This window comes from Neolamprologus multifasciatus, chromosome 7, assembly GCF_963576455.1.
Source record: "Neolamprologus multifasciatus chromosome 7, fNeoMul1.2, whole genome shotgun sequence".
NCBI lineage: Eukaryota > Metazoa > Chordata > Actinopteri > Cichliformes > Cichlidae > Neolamprologus > Neolamprologus multifasciatus.
Genome location: NC_140445.1, coordinates 41,062,143 through 41,082,810, shown reverse-complemented (window position 1 = coordinate 41,082,810; position 20,668 = coordinate 41,062,143). Strand labels below are relative to the sequence as shown.

Here is a 20,668-nt window from a genome sequence, read left to right as displayed (position 1 = left end):
GCCATTGCCTCTTTAATGATCCCGACATTGATGAAGGGTTTTTTGTGCTTGGTTAGGATGTGCACCACTTTAAATGATGCCTCGGTTGATGCGCTAGCGTTCTTTGTCTGTTTAGATTGTTGTTTTTGGAGGATAGTTTTCAATTCTTTTACCTTTTCTTTGCAGAGGTTGCTTCCCACTGCAAAGTCCTGGGAAAGGTTTTTCAAGTTAGACGTTTCTGCCAATAAACAGACATTTTAAGTTTAATCAAACTAAAAGCAAATAATTTTTTTATAATCTACAAACGATTAGTTAGCTCAAACAAAGTGGCCTTTCTTGTTTAGACAGTTTATATTGGTTTGCCTATTGAACACAGCAACTCATTTAAGACTTATTTAAGATTTTCAAATTTATGCCACAAGTGCATCTACTAGGGGGCTGAGGGGTAGCACTGGCTGCCACCAGTATTAAGTATTAGGTTTTTCACTCAGCCACTCAACTTGCTGTGAGCTTAATGTGAGCTACTGTTTTCAAGGCAAAAAAATAATAATAAAAAAATAACAATGATCAAGAATTATGTTAAAAAGTTTATTAACTGCAACAATCAACATGAAAGATAAAAATCTACTTTTATATAGTCACTGGTCATAATACTGATATGATTACTTTGTTGTTCTTTAGTGAACTAAAAAAAGTTTTAAAAAGTCTTTGGATATGGAGAACTGAAATAAATGAAATTAGATGACTTAACTCAAATAGTTAATTCAAAAGGAATTAGTGGTAAAACATTGTATCCATATTACAGTTATTGTCAACAGAGATGAGAGGTCACCAAGTGAATTGAAGAGAAAACATTATTCAAAAATAATACTTACATGGAACGACGTAACTGCTCCTCAAAAATGTCTTCCATGATTTCTAAGTAACTGGTTAAAAATCATGTATGTCTAACAACATTGTTAAAATATTACAGATATTCTCCGTTGGACCATACTGATCTCAGATCTGCCCTGATTAGCTTTCAGCGCGGTTCCAACCACACGGTTGTCGTATTTTGATGACGTTGAGGTAATGGCCGCTCTCGCTGGGCTGTGCAGGGTGTTTTATTTTCATCGCTACAGCGGCTAAAAATAAAACCGTCTAATATTTATTGCAGACTGTAAAAAGTTATATCCGCGAGAGAGTGCAGCTGAAAAGGTAGAGGCGTGGTCTTTATAGAGCTTCGTGTCGGCAAGGTGATTAAAAATGTGTTGTTAGCTCCTAGCACAGTGTACTTGCTCTTTTAGCTTAGCTTCAGGGGAGGCTACATTGTTAACCGTAAGACGGCCAAGTGTACTGGTGCGAACGCTTCGTACTAAACCGGTAGTGTCCACTTATTTGTACGGTTAAGCCAAGCGTTTATAAACGCTGAAGAAAACTATCCATAGGTTGGGGACACTTTACTCGTTATTAGGTTTGTCTTCGCGCCGCCAAGTTATGGGCCTTGTTGCGAACTAGCGCGACCCAGCCATTGTAAGTGTTACCAGTGACATTATGCTACAGGGAAACCTGTAGTCTTTATAAACTTGAGCATGTTATCTTATTATGTATACACATGTAGTTGTACCATGGAGCAATATGGAGACTTATATACACCTAAAACTAAATGGTGGTTGTTAGTTAGCTTGTTATAGCTGACGTTTACTTTGCTGGTGAATTAGCAGCGCCGGAAACTATAATTTCATAAAACATATACTGCTGTGACCAACATATAGCTACGTCTTAATCTCAGGGAAGGTGTTATCAAAGTTTATAGAAATTAGTTCTTTTCCGTCCTTTGTTTCAGCAATCACCAAATGAACAAAAACAAGTATTTAACGTTATGGTGTATGACAATTATATATTACTATAAAAGTTAACTACCATCTTTCTTTCAGTGGGTAGCAGAATTAACATATTTTTGTGGTGCATCATTTTAAATTTAATTTGTGATTATAGACATTTTATTGGTTAATTGTGACTGTTTTTAATTGACTGTTTTTAAATCGATTAACAAAAGGCACGTAACATTACATTAAACAGTAATTAATTGTTATCAGATTACTGGTGACATACAGTTGTCTTTTCTTTCTTTTTTTGACAGATTGCTTTTTTTGTTTTTGTTTTGCACCAGAGTGGATTCACATGGATACTCCTGAAAGCCCTACCCAGTCCCCTCAGTCTCCTGAGGAGGAGGAGAAGGGTCTTTCTGACAGTGAGTTGCTGGAGTCTCCTAATGAAGAGGAGGACAGAGTCATTTCAGACAGCGAGATCCTCAATGAAGAAGGGGACATAGAAGTGATGGAAAGCCATGGAAAACATGTGGAATTAGAGGAAGAGGAGGATGAGGTGGTGCCTGACTTTGTGTCGGAGCCAGAGGATGAGGAACCTTTTGGAGAAATGGGAGAGTTGGGACAGGATGATGAGAGCATTGTGCTTATGGAGGGGAATGAAGACAGTCCTCGGGTGGCGGAGGAGAGGGAAAGAAAGGAGGATGAGGAGAGAGTTGTTAGCACTCCATTATCCCCAGACTCTGAGCCAGAACATGTGAAGAGCCTTAGTGTTGGAAAAGATGGAGAAGACTGGAAGGAAGGATATGATGACTACATAAAAGCTGCCTCTGCAGAATGTGAGGTAGCTGAAGTGGATGATCAAGAGGAGGATTACAAAAACAAAGATGAAGAGGATGGAAGAATAAGAGATGAGGAGACAAGGAGAGCTGCTGCGCTAAGGGAAGTGAAGGATGACTCTGTGTCAGTTTCCCGGGAACTGGACGAACATGAGCTTGATTATGATGAGGAGGTCCCAGAGGAGCCTGGCATCCCTACACACGAGGAGGAAGATGAGGAAGACACAAAAGTAGAGGGAGATGAAGATGAGGAGGAAAGCGAGGACAAAAGCAGTAAAAAGGAGAAAAAATCAATCCTTCCACCATCTCCTAAACACAGTGAATCCAGGAGGACAGATGGGTCAAAAGGACCGGAGAGGATACGCCAGGAATCCTTCAGAGACAAGAAGAAGGATGAGGATGATGGAGAAATTGATGAAGGAGAGATTGATGTAAGTTATTGTAGTTCTATTGGTAGTAGTGCTGCCTGATTTGCTGAGTGCAGGTAAATCGTAAAAATCCCTTGTGTTTGAAAATAAGCCTTTAGTCAGGAAGCACTGCTACTGTGTTTTTGTTTTATTGATAAACCTTTGGAACAAATAGCCTTAAACATAAAGAGTGGTGTTAAATCTGAAGAAAAAAAAAATCCAAGTGGACTGGACCTAATTTGGCTGGATGCTCTTTATGCTACTGCTGAATGTGTTGAGTGTGTGTTACACTCTCATAATAGGGAAATAAGAATATGAAGCCTTGTAGGCTTAACATTTTCAGAACAGGTTTCTTCTTTCTTTTTGTGTTTGAAGTCCATATTCTTCTCACGAGTCACGTTTTAGCATGCGAGTAAACGGTCTGTGTGAAGAGCAAGAGTGAAAAGTAAAAAACGTCCAAATAGAGTTAGTATTTGATTAATAGTTGACTTATACATTCTTGCAAAACCCGAATAGAGCTGTGGATGAGAAAGCGCACAATAAAAGTCCCTTTGCAATATAATACATATACTGATATTCGGCCCACCACTGATGCGTTAATGTAATTCTGTTTTGTTTTGTTTTTATTTTTTTAAATCAAGTAGTTCTGGAAAGTTTTGCCGCTGTACACTGTCACATTAGATTTTTAATCAGTCAAAATGTAGTTGAAGTACAGATTTTCAAATTTAATTCAAGGGGTTTTACACAAGTATTTCATTGGGATTGGGTGATATAGCCTCATAATTACATCACAATATTTCAAGAATGTTTGTGATAACAATATTTATGATGCCAAGCAGAAATAATATTGTTATTGATACAATTTTTAAATTTAGTAGTGTTAGTATTTAGTAAGTATAAAATAACGGCTTAACAACTTGAGCTGTACAAAACAAAATCATCTTGGCCCTGTAAAACCTCTGCACAGATACGGTCAAATAACTAAAACTAGAAATATGTTTTCAGTTTTGAATGTTTTATAGACTAGTGTGAAAAAGTATTTTTCCCCCTTTCTGACTTTCCTATGTTTGTCACACTTAAATGTTTCCGATCATCAAACAAATGTAAATGTTACACACTGATAACACAATCGAACACAAAATTACATTTCTAAATGAAGGTTGTTGGGGTTTTTTTTGGGGGGGGGGGGGGAGAGATTTCCTGGCAAAATAAGTTTTGCCAGGAAATATCTCTATGATCCCCAAGGCTTTTGGGAAGATACTGCTAATTCTGCTCTTGGAGGACAGTGTTTGGCCATGTGTTTATGACCTCAAGATGAAGCACAATTGGCTTTTGCATCAATACAATGATCTAAAACCTTTGAATGGCTTAAGAAAAACAAAATGAAGACTATGGAACGGCCTAATCAATGTCCTGATCTGAATCTTATTGAAATACTGTGGCATGACCTTTAAAAAGGTGGTTCCTGTTAAAAAAAATCCTCCAATTTGGCTGAATTACAACAATTCTGCAAAGATGAGTGGGTCAAAATTCCTCCACAGCCCTCCAAGATACTTATTCCCAATTATTGCAATGGATTTAGCAGCAATCACTTTTTCACACAGGGCCATGTAGGTTTGGATTTTTTCCCCCTTAATAATAAAAATCTTCATGTAGAAACCGAATTTTATGTTTACTTTTGTTATCTTTATCTAATATTTACATTTTTTGATGATCTGAACATTTAAGTGTGACTGACATATACAACAATTGGAAATCAGCAAGTGGGCAAAACACTTTTTCACACCACAGTATAGGCAGCCATAACAACTTCTGGACAACACATCTGCTCCACCATAGCCCTATGTGTATTGGTAGCCTGCTTCTGCCTTAAGTGGTGAAAAAGGTTTTGCTTTCAACTTCAGTGTTTTGGTTTAGTTCTTTTTTTGGGGGGGTTTTGGGTTCTTGTTCTCTGACATGCCTAGGCATGTCTTGTTGTGCGCACTACAGAATGTAAACACAAGGGTTTTAAGGGTGTGAATTCTTAATTCGGTCATATTAGAATTAGGTCATAGTAACTGGTACCAGGTACCTTTTTTTGGTATTTACTCAGCCGAGGTTCCAAGCAATCAGAGCAAGTACTAAAATGTGACGTCATTAGATTGCATGCCACCTATTGGTTGGTCAGTGGCATCACTCAATGAGTCATGAGAGCTTCTCATTCACGAAAGTCAAAACCACTATTTTTGAAACCCGGCAACAAGGGAAATGGCTACAGAAAAACAACGTCATGTTCCCCGAGTCTGACCAAAAAAAAAAAAAACCCACAGACCAAGCACCAAGTATATTGTTTTCTCAGCGTCCACCTTTGTTGTAGCATTCGTGTTGCATGTTAATTACATCACAGGATGCTCTGCACTGTTGCTATGATGACGAGCATGCACATAAGATAGTACTGAAATATAATGGAAAACCAGTCGAGTCGTCATGAGTTGATCTGAGTAGGTACTAATGGAAAATTGGCTTTGATGTTTCAAAAAAACAAAAAACCAAAAAAAGTTCTAACATTGTTTGGAGTGAGCACTAGTACTGTCTCCAAATTGAAGGCAGCATTTCATATAACAGGGATTGTCAGACATGTTGCGCAATGAGCATCTGAAGGACACATCATGAAGACATCAGGTGATTGCGCTCCTCGGCCTGTACACCTGACCTGACAAGAAAGAAAAAAAATCAGTGTGTTGAAATGCAACTTGTCAGTGTACCTGATTCATAACGTATTCTACAAACCCCAACGTTACAGCTAACAGGTGGATTTTCCTGTTTCAGTTTAGCTAGCCAACAGTTTTAAACCTAAAACTGATTGCTGCAGCAAAGAGAAGTGCAAAAGTGGCCACCATTAGACGACTTTTTAGTCTTAGTGTCCTCTTTTTTCCCCCCACTGAGTTATCGGTTCTGTCAACAGACTGGGCTAACAAGTCTGTTAGTACCAACCAGCCAAGTGATGTCATGTTCTGCCTCTAGTGGAGAGGCAGAATGGGCACTAAAAGTCTTTATCTTATAACTGCCTGGATCAGCAGAATGTCACAAACTAGTGATTGTTAGGGCTGGGTATTTTCACTGATTTCTTTAACTGATTCAATTCTGATTCACAAGGCCCCGGTTCGATTCAATTCCGTTTTTGACTCAGTCAGAAATATTATAATTATGATAATTTATCTTGGATATGTACTTTTGAAAGAACCCTCTAAACCTTGTAAATAAAATATATTTATTTCCAAATTAGGAAAACGGATCCTAAAGCAGTTACAGTCTTGGACTTATTATTTAATCCATAAAGCCCCAGGGGTTTTTCTGAGGTTCCTGCTGGAAAATGACATGCCCAAAGTGAATTGACTATTTCTCTGCAATTACAAACTTGGTGTAAACTGTCTAGGTATAAAAACAATGCTGACACTTGTGAGACTTCATCAGAGGTGTAAGCATCACAGCAGATGCCTTTGTGTCAAAGTAACTGAGGCTAAAACCCAGAAAAATATAAAGGAGTTTTTACTGGCCTGATCTTTTATAGCACATAACCCTCTTGAGAATAAGCTGCAAAATTCAGAGTTCGCAGTGACGAAACCTGCATTTTTGGATTCTGTGATGAGATGTTGGCTTTCAGCACTCGTGCCATCGAGTGAACAAGCCGTGTGTTTACATCTTTGTGTAGAATCTGTCTATCTGCTCTTTAATTTTTTTCTCTTTTAGCTTTTTGGTGGTTGTTGAAATATTTTTGTGAGCTTTTAGCTGAGATTCTGATATTTCTGGCAAAATACATTAATTAAAAAAATTGATTGCAGGATTTGATCGATATCGGATTATTCAAATTAAATTTTGATTTAAATTAGGAAATCTTTTTTTTTTTTTTTAACTCATCCCCAGTGATTGTTCCTCATTAGACATTTAAAATATTTTCTACTTTGCACTTGAAATACAAATAACACACACTTCACAACAATAGTCTGGATACAGTAATGTGTTGTGACGTGTCATGATTTGGCTTGTGTATGTGTATGCAGGATGATGATCTGGAGGAGGGGGAGGTCAAAGATCCTTCAGACAGGAAGATCCGACCACGTCCCATCTGCAGGTTTTTCATTAAAGGTAGGTGGTGAACAGCAGATGAAGTGTCATAGTAAAGTATTTACCTTCATCCTTTTTACCTTTTCACATGGGGCATATACAGTGATATACAGTGGTCCCCTGCTATAACTGCTTCACCTTTTGCTGGTTTGCAGATTTTTTTTTGGGTGCAATTTTGCGTGCTTTTTAAAAATATTTTTGCAGCACATTGTGTTCTGCATCCTGATTGGCTGTAGACCATTGTCAATCAATCTTGTTCACATAAATCTTCGATCGCTAGCAGTGTGACTCTGAAGTGCTGTACTGTATGTTAGTAAGTTTTCTCCCAACAAACACAACAATGTCGACAAAACATTTTGCATCGTCAAAGGCAACCACAGGTGCCTTTGGTTTCATTCTATAATAGTGGACTTATTTTTCTACGAAGGTTTGAACTTTGAGAGTGTTTAAATAAGGGAGAAAAGCGAGAAAATGTTCATGCCTGTCTGAGAAAAGTGTATAAAGTGTGTAGTGTGGGGTTTAATAGCCTTAAAAAATCTATAATAATTGTAAAAAATAAAGTTGGCTACTTCACGGATTTCACCTATCGCGGGTTATTTTTAGAATGTAAGTCCCACGATAAACGTGGGACCACTGTATTTGATAGCTTTTTCCTCTAATAAATAATGTTTTAAAAATTACATTTTTTCTATTTACTTGGGTTGTATTTATTTGGAATCATTTTCTAATATCAAAATTTGTTTGATCGGAAACATTTCTGTGTGAAAAATATGCAAAGAAAAAAAAATCTAAGAAATTTCAAAAGGGCAAATAGTTTTTCAAGGCACTGTATATAGCCACTGTGACTCAAAGCATGTTGAGGCTAACGCTAGGCTAAATTGGCTTCTTTCAAAATGTTAGAGAGCCCACCCACCATTTTAATCAGACTCTGACTGAGTACTTTGGTAACAGTGGAAAGGAAAAACTCTGTTTTAACAAGAAGAAACCACTGAAAAACCAGGCTCAGGGAGGTGCAGCCATCTGCCGCGATAGATTGGGGGTGACGGGTGGAAGATGAGACAAAAGACATGCTGTGGAAAAAAGTGAAAATACAGAGTCTAAACACGTTATGTGAAAAGGGGTGAGAAAAGGAGAAAAGCTCAATGCATCATGGGAAGCCCCCAGCAGCCTATGTTTATTGGAGCATAACTAAAGGTGGATTCAGGGTCATCGGATTCAGCCCTACCTGTATGATTTGTCAGAACAGAAAGTCTTAAGCCTAATCTTAAAAGTAGAGAGGGTGTTTTTTTCCTGAATCCAAACTGGGACCTTTTTCCAATAGAAGAGGACCCTAAAAGTTGAAGGTTTCTGCCTCCCATAGTACTTTTAAATATCCACAAGTAAGTCGGCAGTCTGAGGATGAAGTTTTTATTGGTGTGATAGTGTACTATAAGAAAACAAATTTTACTTTAAACCATATAGTCCCTAAAATTGCACTGGTATACTCATTCAATATTTTTTTTCTACTTTGAATACAAAAACCATCAGTTGCACACAGAGGTTTTTCATGAATGATAATACTGCCACAGTAAGTCTCTTTCTTTTTTCAACACCAGATCTTTAACAAACAAAAGATCATACCAACAAAAAATGATATCAAGCAAGAATTCACGAGACAAAATAAAAAAAAAAACAACTGAAATTATAAAAGTGCTTTTGTGTACTTAAAATGTATAACAATTGCAAAATAAAAAATGTGATGACTTCAAATTACAGAAACAACAGTCTAGACAGTGACTATAAAAACAACTGACCAAGAACAGTCACAGGTATCACAGGTATTCATGCAGAGTTTTAAACCCTCTTTATTTAGCAGTGGATGACTTTTCAGCTGGTGGACTAAATTCGTGGTACTGCTGATGATATACTTGCAGTACGCAGGAGGAAAAAACTCACAGTAAATTACATGCAGACGGCTTGATATTGCCATGGCAGTTTATACTCTATGGTTATGATAAAGCCATCATAACCATCATACATGGAAAACTCACAATACATTGAATATATTCGAGATATATATATATATGTTGCCCACCCCTAATTTGTAACCTCACTAAAGGTTTGTGTACTGTGATAAGTTCTTACTGAAACTCTCCAAATAAATCTTTACTCACCAGATGATCAGTTTAACAACTACTCTTTCAAGAATTTTTGAGAGAAAAGGAAGATTGGAGATTGGCCTTTAATTAGCTAAGACAGTTGGGTCAAGAGATGGCTTTTTAAGTAACGGTTTAATTACTGCCAGCTTGAAGGCCTGTGTTACGTAGCCGATTAATAGAGATAGGTTGATCATATTTAAGATTAAAGCATTAATGAATGTTAGGACTTCAATGTATGATTATATACAGCTACGTACTATACTAGTGAAATTTAAAATTATTTTCTCTGATTGTAATCATTTCCTCCAAACCATCAAGGCATCCGTTAGATCTAAATCCTTCAAGACTACTCAAAGTAGTACTACCATTTTTGATAAAGCATATAGTTAGTGCTGGAGTGACTTCAGGTGACCCTGAATCCTCTCTTAGTCATACTGCAATAGACAGGCTGTAAGTATTTCTTTGTCACTCACCTTTTTCATTCGTGATGTGTTTATACACCGATCATTATCATATTCTCTGACTCTCTTCCATAGTGTGTTTTTTTTTTTTTTTTTTTTTTTTTTTTTTTAAATCTTGTCTTCCTCCCATCAACCCCAGCCAGTTGCATTGTAGTTCTGTCTGATGTTTCTTCCTGTTAAAAGGGAGTTTTTTTCTTTCCCACTGTTGCCAACTGCACGCTCATAGGGGGCCATTTGTTTGTTGCGGTTTTCTCTATATTATTGTAAAGTCCTTTACCTTACAATATAATGAGCCTTGAGTCAACTGTTTTTGTGATTTGACACTTTATAAATAGAATTGAACAGTAGCCCATACATACCCGTACCATAAGGCAATAGTGCCAAATGTATATTTGGCACTACTATACTTTTTGTTTTTTTAACTTAAATAAAAGTGAAAAAGTTCAGTTAAATCTACTCAAAGTAAGAAAGTGAAATGGTTATTTAGCGGACATTTACACTAGCTATTTTTCTGCTAAGCTATCTCTACTTTGTGCTATATTGATGTAACAATGAAATAATATTAGCTTTTCAAAAACTGCTATTTGCTATTGCCGACATTGTAAAGGGTGACTCTGCCGCAACTTAAACAGAGCAATGAGTGCAGTCTGGGGTTAAAGTGTGATTCTGCCAATGTGGAAACCTTAAGATCAGCTTTAATGGCTTGGTGTGGGGGGAAAAGAATCACAACTCATCATAATTTATTTTGTGAGGTGAAAGAAATTTTCTTAGTGCTTACTGCTGCTCTGATGTTCATTGTTCTTTGTGGATTTATACAACTGAATTCATCATGTGACAATATTTCATGAGCTTTCTTCATAAGATCACGTGTTTTTCCAGCACTAAACTGCAGAGAATTCAAAGGTTTTTTTGTTTTTCTTAAAAAAAAAAAACATCTTTCTTTACCAGGGTGAGAAGTTATTTCACACACCTTTTCTCTCCATAAATACAGCAACTGTACCTTTTAGCTAGCAGACTCGCTGAAGCTGCGTGACCACAAACGCCATTGCAACCCACTTTGACCCCTGATTATAGCTCTATAAATTATGCATAAACTATATCTGTTTGAATCTTTCATGTCATTGTATGTGATATATCCTGGATTTATCAGAATTTTCTTTTAATGTTTTGCTCTTTCCTTCATTCAGACTCAGATTGGTTTGATTTTTGGACAATATGCATCAACATGATGATAATAGTAATTAAAACTTCAGGCAGAACAAGCTTGCTATGAAAATTTAAAAAGTAGAAAGTTACATATGTTTGTGTAAAACATAGGGAGTACATTTTCAGAAAAATAAATACTTGAAGTACACATACCAGAAACTTCTAGTTAAGAACAGTAACAAAGTATTCCTACATCTGATCATAGTAAATCATTGTTTTAAACTTCAAGAAAACACCCTAAACTCTGTTTTTCCTCTGGCATAGTCTACACAGATGAGTTTTTAAAGTGACATCTTTAGTGACAGTGACAGTCTCCAAAAGATTAATGGCTGTTGCCATGTGACAGTACCAGCTGTGAGAAATTGTCAACTCCCACAAACTTTTTAGCTTTTTTAATGTATTAAGAATATCTGTCTGATTATTTCAGTTTATCTACAGTAGAGGGAGCTATTGAACTTTAAACTTTATTCAGCTTTAAGTTTTCCCCTCTGCTTTTAGAGAGTCATGTACTTAATAAGAAACTTTGAAAACAAGAAACTTTTAAGTGAAACTGTTGATCCATTATATCTGTGACTGCAAAATTTTTGTCTCATTTTTAAAGTTTCACATAGATTGAGTATCACCTTAATTTGCTGCAAGGTGATAATAAAGATTTGTAATTTATCTTTTGAACTGAACAGTAGCCCATCCCACAACATACTTCCTAACATAAATAACAGAATACTGGTCAGATTAAGAAAATGGAATGCTATCGGAAGCATTTCTTAAAGAATCTTTCTCTCATATTGGTGTCTGAATTCAAGAGTATCAATGTTGACATATAATACTTAAAAAATGTCTGCAAACCTCAAGCAAAGTTACAGTAATAAATAATAAATATTGTTGTGCCTTCTTCAGGAAATTGTACCTGGGGAATGAATTGTCGCTTTATCCACCCTGGAGTCAATGACAAAGGAAACTATTCCCTCATCAGTAAGCCAGACCTCTTCTCACCTAATGGGGCACCTCCTGGAGGACCACACCCACTCATACCCAATAATCCTTGGGTATGTGTGCCTCTGTTACAGTGACTGTACTTAGTACTGCTAAGACCCATCTATCATGTTTTTTTTTGTATTGTAGGACGTGAATCAATGTTGTGAATTCTGCACTAGCTTGAATTCTGCTGAGAATCTCATCAGGCTTCTTCTGTATCTCTCTGCAAGTAAGATAAATTAATGATTCTTCGCTGTTTCAGGCTGCTCCTGCTGTGGAGGAACTGCCTCCACCACCACCTCCAGTGGAACCTCCTGTGGAGAGTGCCTGGGAGAGAGGACTGCGCCATGCTAAAGAGGTAAACAGTTCCACTGCTTGTCACTGGAAACTAAATTGAGCTTCCGCCAAATGAAATGCCAATCACACTGCGGTGTGTTAACTACCTGCCATTATAGAATGTTTAACGGCATTCCAAGCAAATGCTTACAAATAGAATTTATTGTATTTTCCTGTAGGCAGCTTGGAAAGCCTTACCCTTTAGCCTGGTAAACATTTATAAAGCCTAATTTGTTAACCAAATGTGTTTTGATCTCTTGCATTTTGCCAACAAGGTGTTTGTTAAAAGTTGAAGCTTAAGCAAAAAAAATAAAATGATAATTTACTCAGATGCCAGTTTTGAGTTACAAGTGTGAAAGTGAAGACACTCACACTGAACTTAAATGTGTGAACAAAATTCTTGCAAAGTGAGTCTCACATTTTCATGTAGAGTGAAATTAACAAGATGGGTGCAATCATATTAATAATTAATAATAATCAAGTTTATGACAACATTACTGTAAATGAAATGTAAGGGTTTTACCACGTATCCCGCTGAGCATGAGAGAGTGAAGTTAAAAGGGAAAATCACTTGCGGGGTCAAGTATTGGAAATTAGTTTGCATAGATGTTAACTTCATTTTGGACAAAAATAGGTGCACTATATAAGCAGTCCTGTTGAAACAAGCTCTTTTTGTTTCTGGAGAGAAAAGAACATCAATAGACTTTTGACAGTAATCAAAGGAGCTTGCAAAGAAAAGCGTCTGGACTTCTTTAAGTTGTTTGAAGACGTTTCACCTCTCATCTGAGAAGCTTCTTCAGTTCTAAGGTCAAATGGTGGAGAGTCCCAGATATAAACCTAGTGGGAGTATTTCCCCACAGAGGGACAAAAGGACCCCCTGATGATCCTCTAATCGCCTGAGCCAAGGTGTGAAAATGGGTGTGGGTCCCAATCAGCCAGGGTTTCGGATGAGCTCATTGTGAAACCTGGCCCCACCTTATCATGCGATTTCCTGAGGTCAGATGGCCCAGGATGTGAGTGGGCGTTAAGGTGTCTGGGAAGGGATCTCAAAACTGGATTATAGATGGCAGAGAGTTGGTGTGGTAAACCACCGCCTCTGTTCAAAGATGGTCGCTCACAGTGGACATAGATGGCTTCTTTCACTCCTCTTTCAAACCATCTGTCCTCTCTGTCCAAAATGTGAACATTGGCAGTCTTGTCCTGTCGAGGTGGCTCTTCTATGTTGTGCCATGTGCTTGTGAAGTGGCTGTTTGGTCTCTCCAATGTAGAGGTCTGGGCATTCCTCCACAGGACAAGACTCAGCTGTCCATCTTAAGGACAAAGGTCACTCTTTCGAGGATGCCAATGTTCACATTTTGGACAGAGTACAGATGGTTTGAAAGACGAGTGAAAGAAGCCATCTATGTCCACTGTGAGCGACCATCTTTGAACAGAGGCGGTGGTTTACCACACCAACTGTCTGCCATCTATAATCCAGTTTTGAGATCCCTTCCCAGACGCCTTAACGCCCACTCACATCCTGGGCCATCTGACCTCAGGAAATCGCACGATAGGGTGGGGCCAGGTTTCACAATGAGCTCATCCGAAACCCTGGCTGATTAGGACCCACACCCATTTTCACACCTTGGCTCAGGCGATTAGAGGATCATCAGGGGGTCCTTTTATCCCTCTGTGGGGGGATACTCCCACTAGGTTTAAATCTGGGACTCTTCACCATTTGACCTTAGAACTGAAGAAACTTCTCGGATGAGAGGTGAAACGTCCTCAAGCAACTTAAAGAAGTCCAGACGCTTTTCTTTGCAAGCTCCTTTGACTACGATGACCTGGATGACTGAGAACCTTCACAGACACTTTTGACAGTAATTATTTTACTTACAAGGGGGTACCTAACTTCTGAACTGACCAGTTTCAGCAAGCCATTCGTAGTATTAGACATACTGAACTTGGAACATAGTCTCACCGATATTCCTGTCATGATAAAACTTTGTGTGTTAATGTGGGCTAATTGATTACATCAATCACAGATTGTCAGTATTTCAGATTGTTCTGTATTTGTTTGGATCTCACAGGTGCTGAAGAAGGCCACCATTCGTAAGGAGCAGGAGCCTGACTTTGAGGAGAAACGGTTTAATGTGACGATTGGAGAGGATGAGAGAGAGTTTGACAAAGAAAATGATTTCTTCAGAGAACGCAGCTACCGTGTTATCAGAGAGTATGACTTACTCACTTCATGTAGTTTCTGTCAACACCTAAAAGTAGCCCACATGACAGTAACATTCACACAAAGCATAAGTCTCAAATAGAACCCCCCTGAAGTTTAGCTGGAATGTTAGGCTTGTTGATGTCGATAGAAAAACAGGTGATAAACAGAAAGTCAAGTGTTGCTCTGATTACACCTGAGCCCACCTCCATAGGCCACAAGTCCCATCCCAACAGGGATTTTAGATATTGGTGTATTTGATTATACTTTTTCAGAAAGTTCCTAAAGTTATCCTGAAACCCTGACTACTGGCTGTTTTTTCTTATCTTGTGCTCATAATATACTCTATATTGTCAAAGGTATTTATTCAACCATCCATATTGTTGAATTCAGGTGTTCTAATCAATTTCATGGCCAGAGGTGTATAAAAACAATGGTTCATCGTAACTCAGTGAATTCACATGTGGTACCGTAATAGGATGCTACTTGTGCAGCAAGTCCAATTGTGAAATTTCATTGCTACTGAATATTCCACAGTGAACTATAAGTGGTATGATAACAAAGTGGAGGTGATTGGAAACAAAAGCAAGTCAGCCACGAAGTGGTAGTCAATTTGATAAATTCATGCTCCCAAAGGGAAGGTCCCTTCCTGTTCTAACATGACTGCACACTAGTGCACAAAGCAAGGTCCATAAAGACCTAGATAGGTGAGTTTGGCATGGAAGAAATTGACTGTCCTGCACAGAGTCCTGACATAAACCTATCTGCTCTAATTCAACCTATTGGAATGAATTAGAGCAGATACCGTGAGCCAGACCTTCTCATCCACCATCAGTCTCTGACCTCACAAATTCCCTTCTGGAAGAATAAACACACTCCTAAACCTTGTGAAAGCCTTCCCAGAAGAGCTGAAGCTGTTATAGATGCAAGGGGGGGGGGGGGGGTACATGATATGAAACCCTGTGAATTAGGAATGGGATGCTGCTCAAGTTCATATGTCTGAAGACAGAGGAGGGAACACTTTTGGTAATATAGTGTAGCTGTCAAGACATCAAAACTCGTACCAGTTTACCGTTAACTATAAACACCACTCTTTCCTAGTACCCACATCATAATATTTTCTGTTGATGCTGATCTGCTTCTCCTTTTTAGTGAAATGGACTTCAGAGATCCCATATATGGGTAAGTTTATTAAAACTCAGAACACAGAGCTTTCAAACCAGTTTCAGTTTGAATATGTTTCAAAATCTATATTATCACTAGTCAACTGAGCAGATTTGTAATGGTTTTAATGAATTTGTCACAGTAGGTCATGCCTTCTTTGAATACTTGTGTAGAAACAGTATTCACGTCAATAGCGTCAAATCACAACAAGTCACCTTAGTGCGCTTTATTTTGCAATGTAAAGGCCCTACAATAGTAGAGAAAACCACAACAATCAAACAAAATCATTTTGGGCAAGCCTTTGGTGACAGTGAGAAGGAAAAACTCACTTTTAGCAGGAAGAAAGTTCCAGCAGAACCAGGGCTGTTGATTAAATACAGGGTTGTGTATAAAAAGTCCAGTTTTTATCATTTAAGGCAACTGGCAAGAGTGAAATCTTTTCTGTCCAGGCAGCACCTTGAAACAGTGATCCATGCTTTTATTTCTTCCCGTCTGGACTACTGTTACTCACTTTATGTGGGGATCGATCAGTCGTTGCTCTCACGTCTGCAGCTGGTTCAGAATACTGCTGCATTACTCCTAACAGGAACTCGTAAAAGAGAGCATATAACCCCTCTCTGCACTGGCTGCCTGTGTCTTTTAGAGTTCATTTTAAAATTCTCATGTTTGTTTTTAAATGCTTTTGCAATCTTGCCCCACCTAACCTGTCTGAGCTTCTTCATCCCCACACACCCTGTCGGTCTCTCAGGTCAGCTGATCAGGTCAAGGGGACAGAGGCTTTCCTATCGTGGGTCCTAAATCATGGAATAGTTTGCCCTTGCACGTTAGAGAGGCCCCTTCACTGCCCACTTTTAAATCACGTCTTAAAACCCACTTTTATTCTTTAGCTTTTAACCTCCGTGAGACTTAGTTTCTCTTGTAATTAAATTAGTTATTTAATTAATTATTTTACTTTTTCCTTTATTCGGCTTTTATTTATATCTTATGTAATTTTATTATATAGTTCCAATGTACAGCACTTTGTATTAGCTGTGGTTGTTTTAAAGTGCTTTATAAATAAAGGTGATGATGATGATGATGAAATACAATGTGAGTAAAAGGGTGAATGAAGGAGGAATACTTAGTGTATCATGGGAATCCCCCAGCAGCCTAAGACTATTGCAGCATAACTAAAAGAGGATTCAGGGTCACCTGATTCAGCCCCAACTATAAGCTTTATACATAAGGAAGTTCTTGACAGTAGGGAGGGTGTCTTTAACCCAAATGGGACCTAGTTTCACAGAATAGGGGCCCTGAAAGCTGAAGGCTTTGCCTCCCATTCCAGTTTTAAAAAAAACTAGGAACTACAAGTCACCAGTCTGAGTGTGAACTATTGGTCAAAAGGTTTAGGACACCCCAATTTTTTCCAGTGTGTTTTTTATTGAAAATTATGCAGTTTGATGTTTGATTTCAGTCTGAAATGAAAGCATAGTACAAATAAGCAATTGGAGTTAAAAAAAAGAAATCATGGAATCAATTTATAGACCAAAATGTATAGCATCCTCTTGGTGCTATGTTATTAAAATTGAATTGAATTAGGATAGGGTGAGCTCAAGGTAGCTGATCTGCTACCCCAAAAGGGACCAGTGGAAAGAAGTAGTAGCGGATGAAATTATTGCTCATGGAAGCAAAATCATTCATAAAAGTTTGGCATATTAAATTCTGTAAAGTTTTTTAACTTTCTTTCTTCCTCCTGCAGAGATCCATATGCTGACCCATACTATGACTATGAAATGGAAGCCCTGTGGCGAGGTGGTCAATATGAAAATTTTAGAGTGCAGTACACTGAAGCTCCTCTTCCTTATCACTACAGTGTGAGTATCCACCCCACGATACAAGCAGAGCCAGACACTTGTAGTTTGGTCTTCTGGATTGCACTGTAACATAACAGTTTACCTCAGGTGTCGCTGCAGTGCCATTGGTGGTCCTTTCTAGTTTGTTATGTGGCCTATGAGGCCAGCTAAGAGTGTGTCAAAGTATATCTCTTTCACAGACTGTTTTGTTTTTTGCTGCCTTATTAGACATTTCTTTCCATGGAGGGCTGCGCAAAATGTTACCATTGGCAATGGCCTGAATTTTGTATCTGATCATTCAAACGTCTCTTTGGTCACAGCTTCGCTTCGACTAAAGTAATCTCAAACTTTTTTTGTTTGAAGGGCCACAGTGAGCTCAGTAGCCTCCCTATAGTAAAAAGGAATCATTCATACTGTCAAGTGTGATCTGTTATCATGCTGTTACTTTACACTATAATTTGAAATGGTATGCAATTACTGTAAAACATTAATTGTATATTCTTCAGAGACAAGATAGGAAAGATGAAGTACAACAAAAATAATGTAGAATAATTATATTTGAATATGTGTGTGTGTGTGTGTGTGTGTGTGTGTGTGTGTGTGTGTGTCTTCTATCAGAACATATGCATTGTTAAGGACCACTTTTCGTTTTTTAAAACTCCTATCTCAGCAGGAGCGTGAACGCGATCGCGACCCTCGGGAGCGGCACCGTGATCGAGAGAGGGAACGAGACCATCGCGAGAGGGAGAGGCGCCAGCGAGAAAGGGAGCGGGAGAGAGAAAGGGAGCGCGAGAAAGAGAGGATGCGGCGGAAAGAAGAATGGGAGCGGGACCGGATGAAGCGAGATGAGAAGGAAAGGCCAAGGATGCGTCCTCCTCGAGACACCAGGGAGAAGAAAGATGAGGACAAACTGAAACCACGCTCTCCAATCAGCCTTCCTCCGAAGTGAGTAACATATTTCAGGCAAACTGGTTGAAATTTATGTATTTTATTGTTTTCCGGCATGGGTGTTGCAAAATGGCTCTATGGCGCCACCTATGAAAGTATTGCCAGCACATAGATTGAGCTACATGATTGAAATTTGGTACACAAATGTAACATCCCACGATGCAGAAAAAAAGCCCATGGGACCTGTGACCCAAACCCAACAGGAAGTGGGACATTTTAATTTTACTGTGCCATTTTGGCAATTTCGTTACACCTTTGTGAACTTTTCTTAGGGATTTTATTTCATCAACTTTACATTTGGTCAGTCTAAAGTTATGACCTAGGCCATATTAAATTGCAGAGCTTTTGAGTGCATGTAACGCCATGGCAAACTTCAATTATTCACCATGAAATTTTATATTGCTCTTATTCACATGTACATTGTCCAACTTGGACCAAACTTCTCACATGTGACAAGGCTCTGTCCCCCACATTTAAACTGGAGGGTTTGGTCATGGTCACAGCGAAACCTTATATTTGTTCTCTTGTTTAGCAATGTGAAACTGATTATGGACCAACATAGTTACACAGAGGTGGGAGTAGAGTGAGTGAGTGTGTCAGTATGTGTGTGTAATCTTAATCAAAATACAATAATTTCATTATTACAGCATAACATTACAACGTGCTTGACTATTTTGTTTATTTATATATTTTTAATTTGTTAAATGTTTCAATTAAAATTTACTTTATTTTAGCATTAAAATAAAAATTTTGATTAAAGAGCTTACACATACTGGTGAATTGACCATTACAGAAACATAAAAACTTATTTGGGGAATTGTTAATACTGTTAATTTAGTGCAGCTGTGCCATAAACCTTGTATTAGATGATAGTTATACTAATATATTGAGTAAGCATTGTGTTAGCGATTACCATGACCATTAAGTTCCCCAGAAAACCATCTGTCAGTCAAACCCTGCGCGGCACATTGAAATTGAAATGTATATTAATGCAAAAAATAATGTTCCATAGAAAGTTTATTTTAATAATTAATTCATATATTTCAACTGCAACGTGATCTTTTTTCTACATCTCTTTAATATCCCAATATTATTATTAGTAGTAGTAGTAATAGTAGTTTATGTTGTCTTTTTTTCTTTTCTGCTCCTCATTTGGGACACTTTTAATGAGTACATGATTTCGTAGCACTGTTGGTGGAAAGATTGTCTAAAAGTATGCAGTAGTTTGTAGTACAATGTTGTGCGTTGTTAAAGTAAACATGACAATGTAATAATATCAACAATGGGCACACAGGACATTAAAACATCCAAAACATTTAGTAAGGTGACTCCTCACAATGATCATCGTAATGACTCATTAAAGAATGATTGGTAAGATTATTTTTACTTGTAAGTCACAGTGGAGAGATGTTACCAATGGAAAATTGTTGTATCAATATTTTTACTAGCAACTCCCAGTTCATCTTGGTTTTTTTGTTTTTGTTTTTGTTTTTGTTTTATTTGTTTGTTTTTGTTACATCAGCTAAGGCAGAGGTGACAGAAGGAAGAAAAGTTACAAAGACTACTTTATTATTACAAAATTACTATTTAGTTTTAATATTTAAGGTTTAACGGTTTAAATGTTAATGTAAATAAATATAGTGTGTGTGTGTGTGTGTGTGTGTGTGTGTGTGTGTGTGTGTGTGTTGTTTTTCCCCACTCATAGTCTCTAGTTTTGAAATTATGGAAGTCTCCTCATCAGCCTCAAAAGCAATAATGATGACCTTCCTGTGTCCTGGAATCTCAACAAATGGGAGCCAACACCCATTTATGGCTATTGTATTTAATAATGAGTGATTTAAAGTATGAATGCATTATTGTGTCCTGGCTGCAGTGGAATTAGTTTTTTCTAAACTTGTTTAAAGAGCTGCTTTCACTTTATCATGGTTGAGAAAATGAGTAAATCATGGGACTTTTATTTCCTTCTTTCTTTTCTTGTATCTCCTTCACTAATTCAACTTAGGGTTGCCAGACCATAGATTTAACGCAAAACTATTCCTTGCATATAAAGACAGTTAATAATAAGTTAACAGACAAACCATACCATAAATAAAACCACAGAACTAGCCCTTTAGCTCTTTTGACAAGCATATTTGTACTATCTATTCTGTAACAGCAACTGTTTTAATAAAAAGGCATGTCTAGTTGCCTTCTCTTTCTGTTAACCATCTTAATTCTTAAATCTGAGGTTACTCATCTGGATAAACCAGATAAAGGCAAACCATTCTTGTA

The 20,668-nt window shown here is 37.8% G+C and overlaps 1 protein-coding gene across 10 annotated transcripts in view; it reads left to right on the top strand.

Annotated features, from left to right (window-relative positions):
• The first annotated feature begins 1,030 nt into the window (after positions 1 to 1,030).
• The window catches only part of zc3h18 (zinc finger CCCH-type containing 18), a 47,749-nt gene continuing 28,111 nt past the window's right edge, over positions 1,031 to 20,668 (top strand). For 3 of the 10 annotated variants that reach the window (XM_085167400.1, XM_085167401.1, XM_085167393.1), the window contains exons 1-9: positions 1,031 to 1,491; positions 2,102 to 3,057; positions 7,074 to 7,158; positions 11,840 to 11,988; positions 12,180 to 12,275; positions 14,323 to 14,465; positions 15,606 to 15,635; positions 17,356 to 17,470; positions 18,120 to 18,394. In XM_085167400.1, coding sequence (XP_085023526.1) covers positions 2,143 to 3,057; positions 7,074 to 7,158; positions 11,840 to 11,988; positions 12,180 to 12,275; positions 14,323 to 14,465; positions 15,606 to 15,635; positions 17,356 to 17,470; positions 18,120 to 18,394 — 1,808 coding nt within the window. In that variant the 5' untranslated portion in view covers positions 1,031 to 1,491; positions 2,102 to 2,142. The remainder of the gene's footprint in view (positions 1,492 to 2,101; positions 3,058 to 7,073; positions 7,159 to 11,839; positions 11,989 to 12,179; positions 12,276 to 14,322; positions 14,466 to 15,605; positions 15,636 to 17,355; positions 17,471 to 18,119; positions 18,395 to 20,668) is intronic. The other 7 variants (XM_085167403.1, XM_085167402.1, XM_085167396.1 and 4 more) reach the window with 6 other exon arrangements.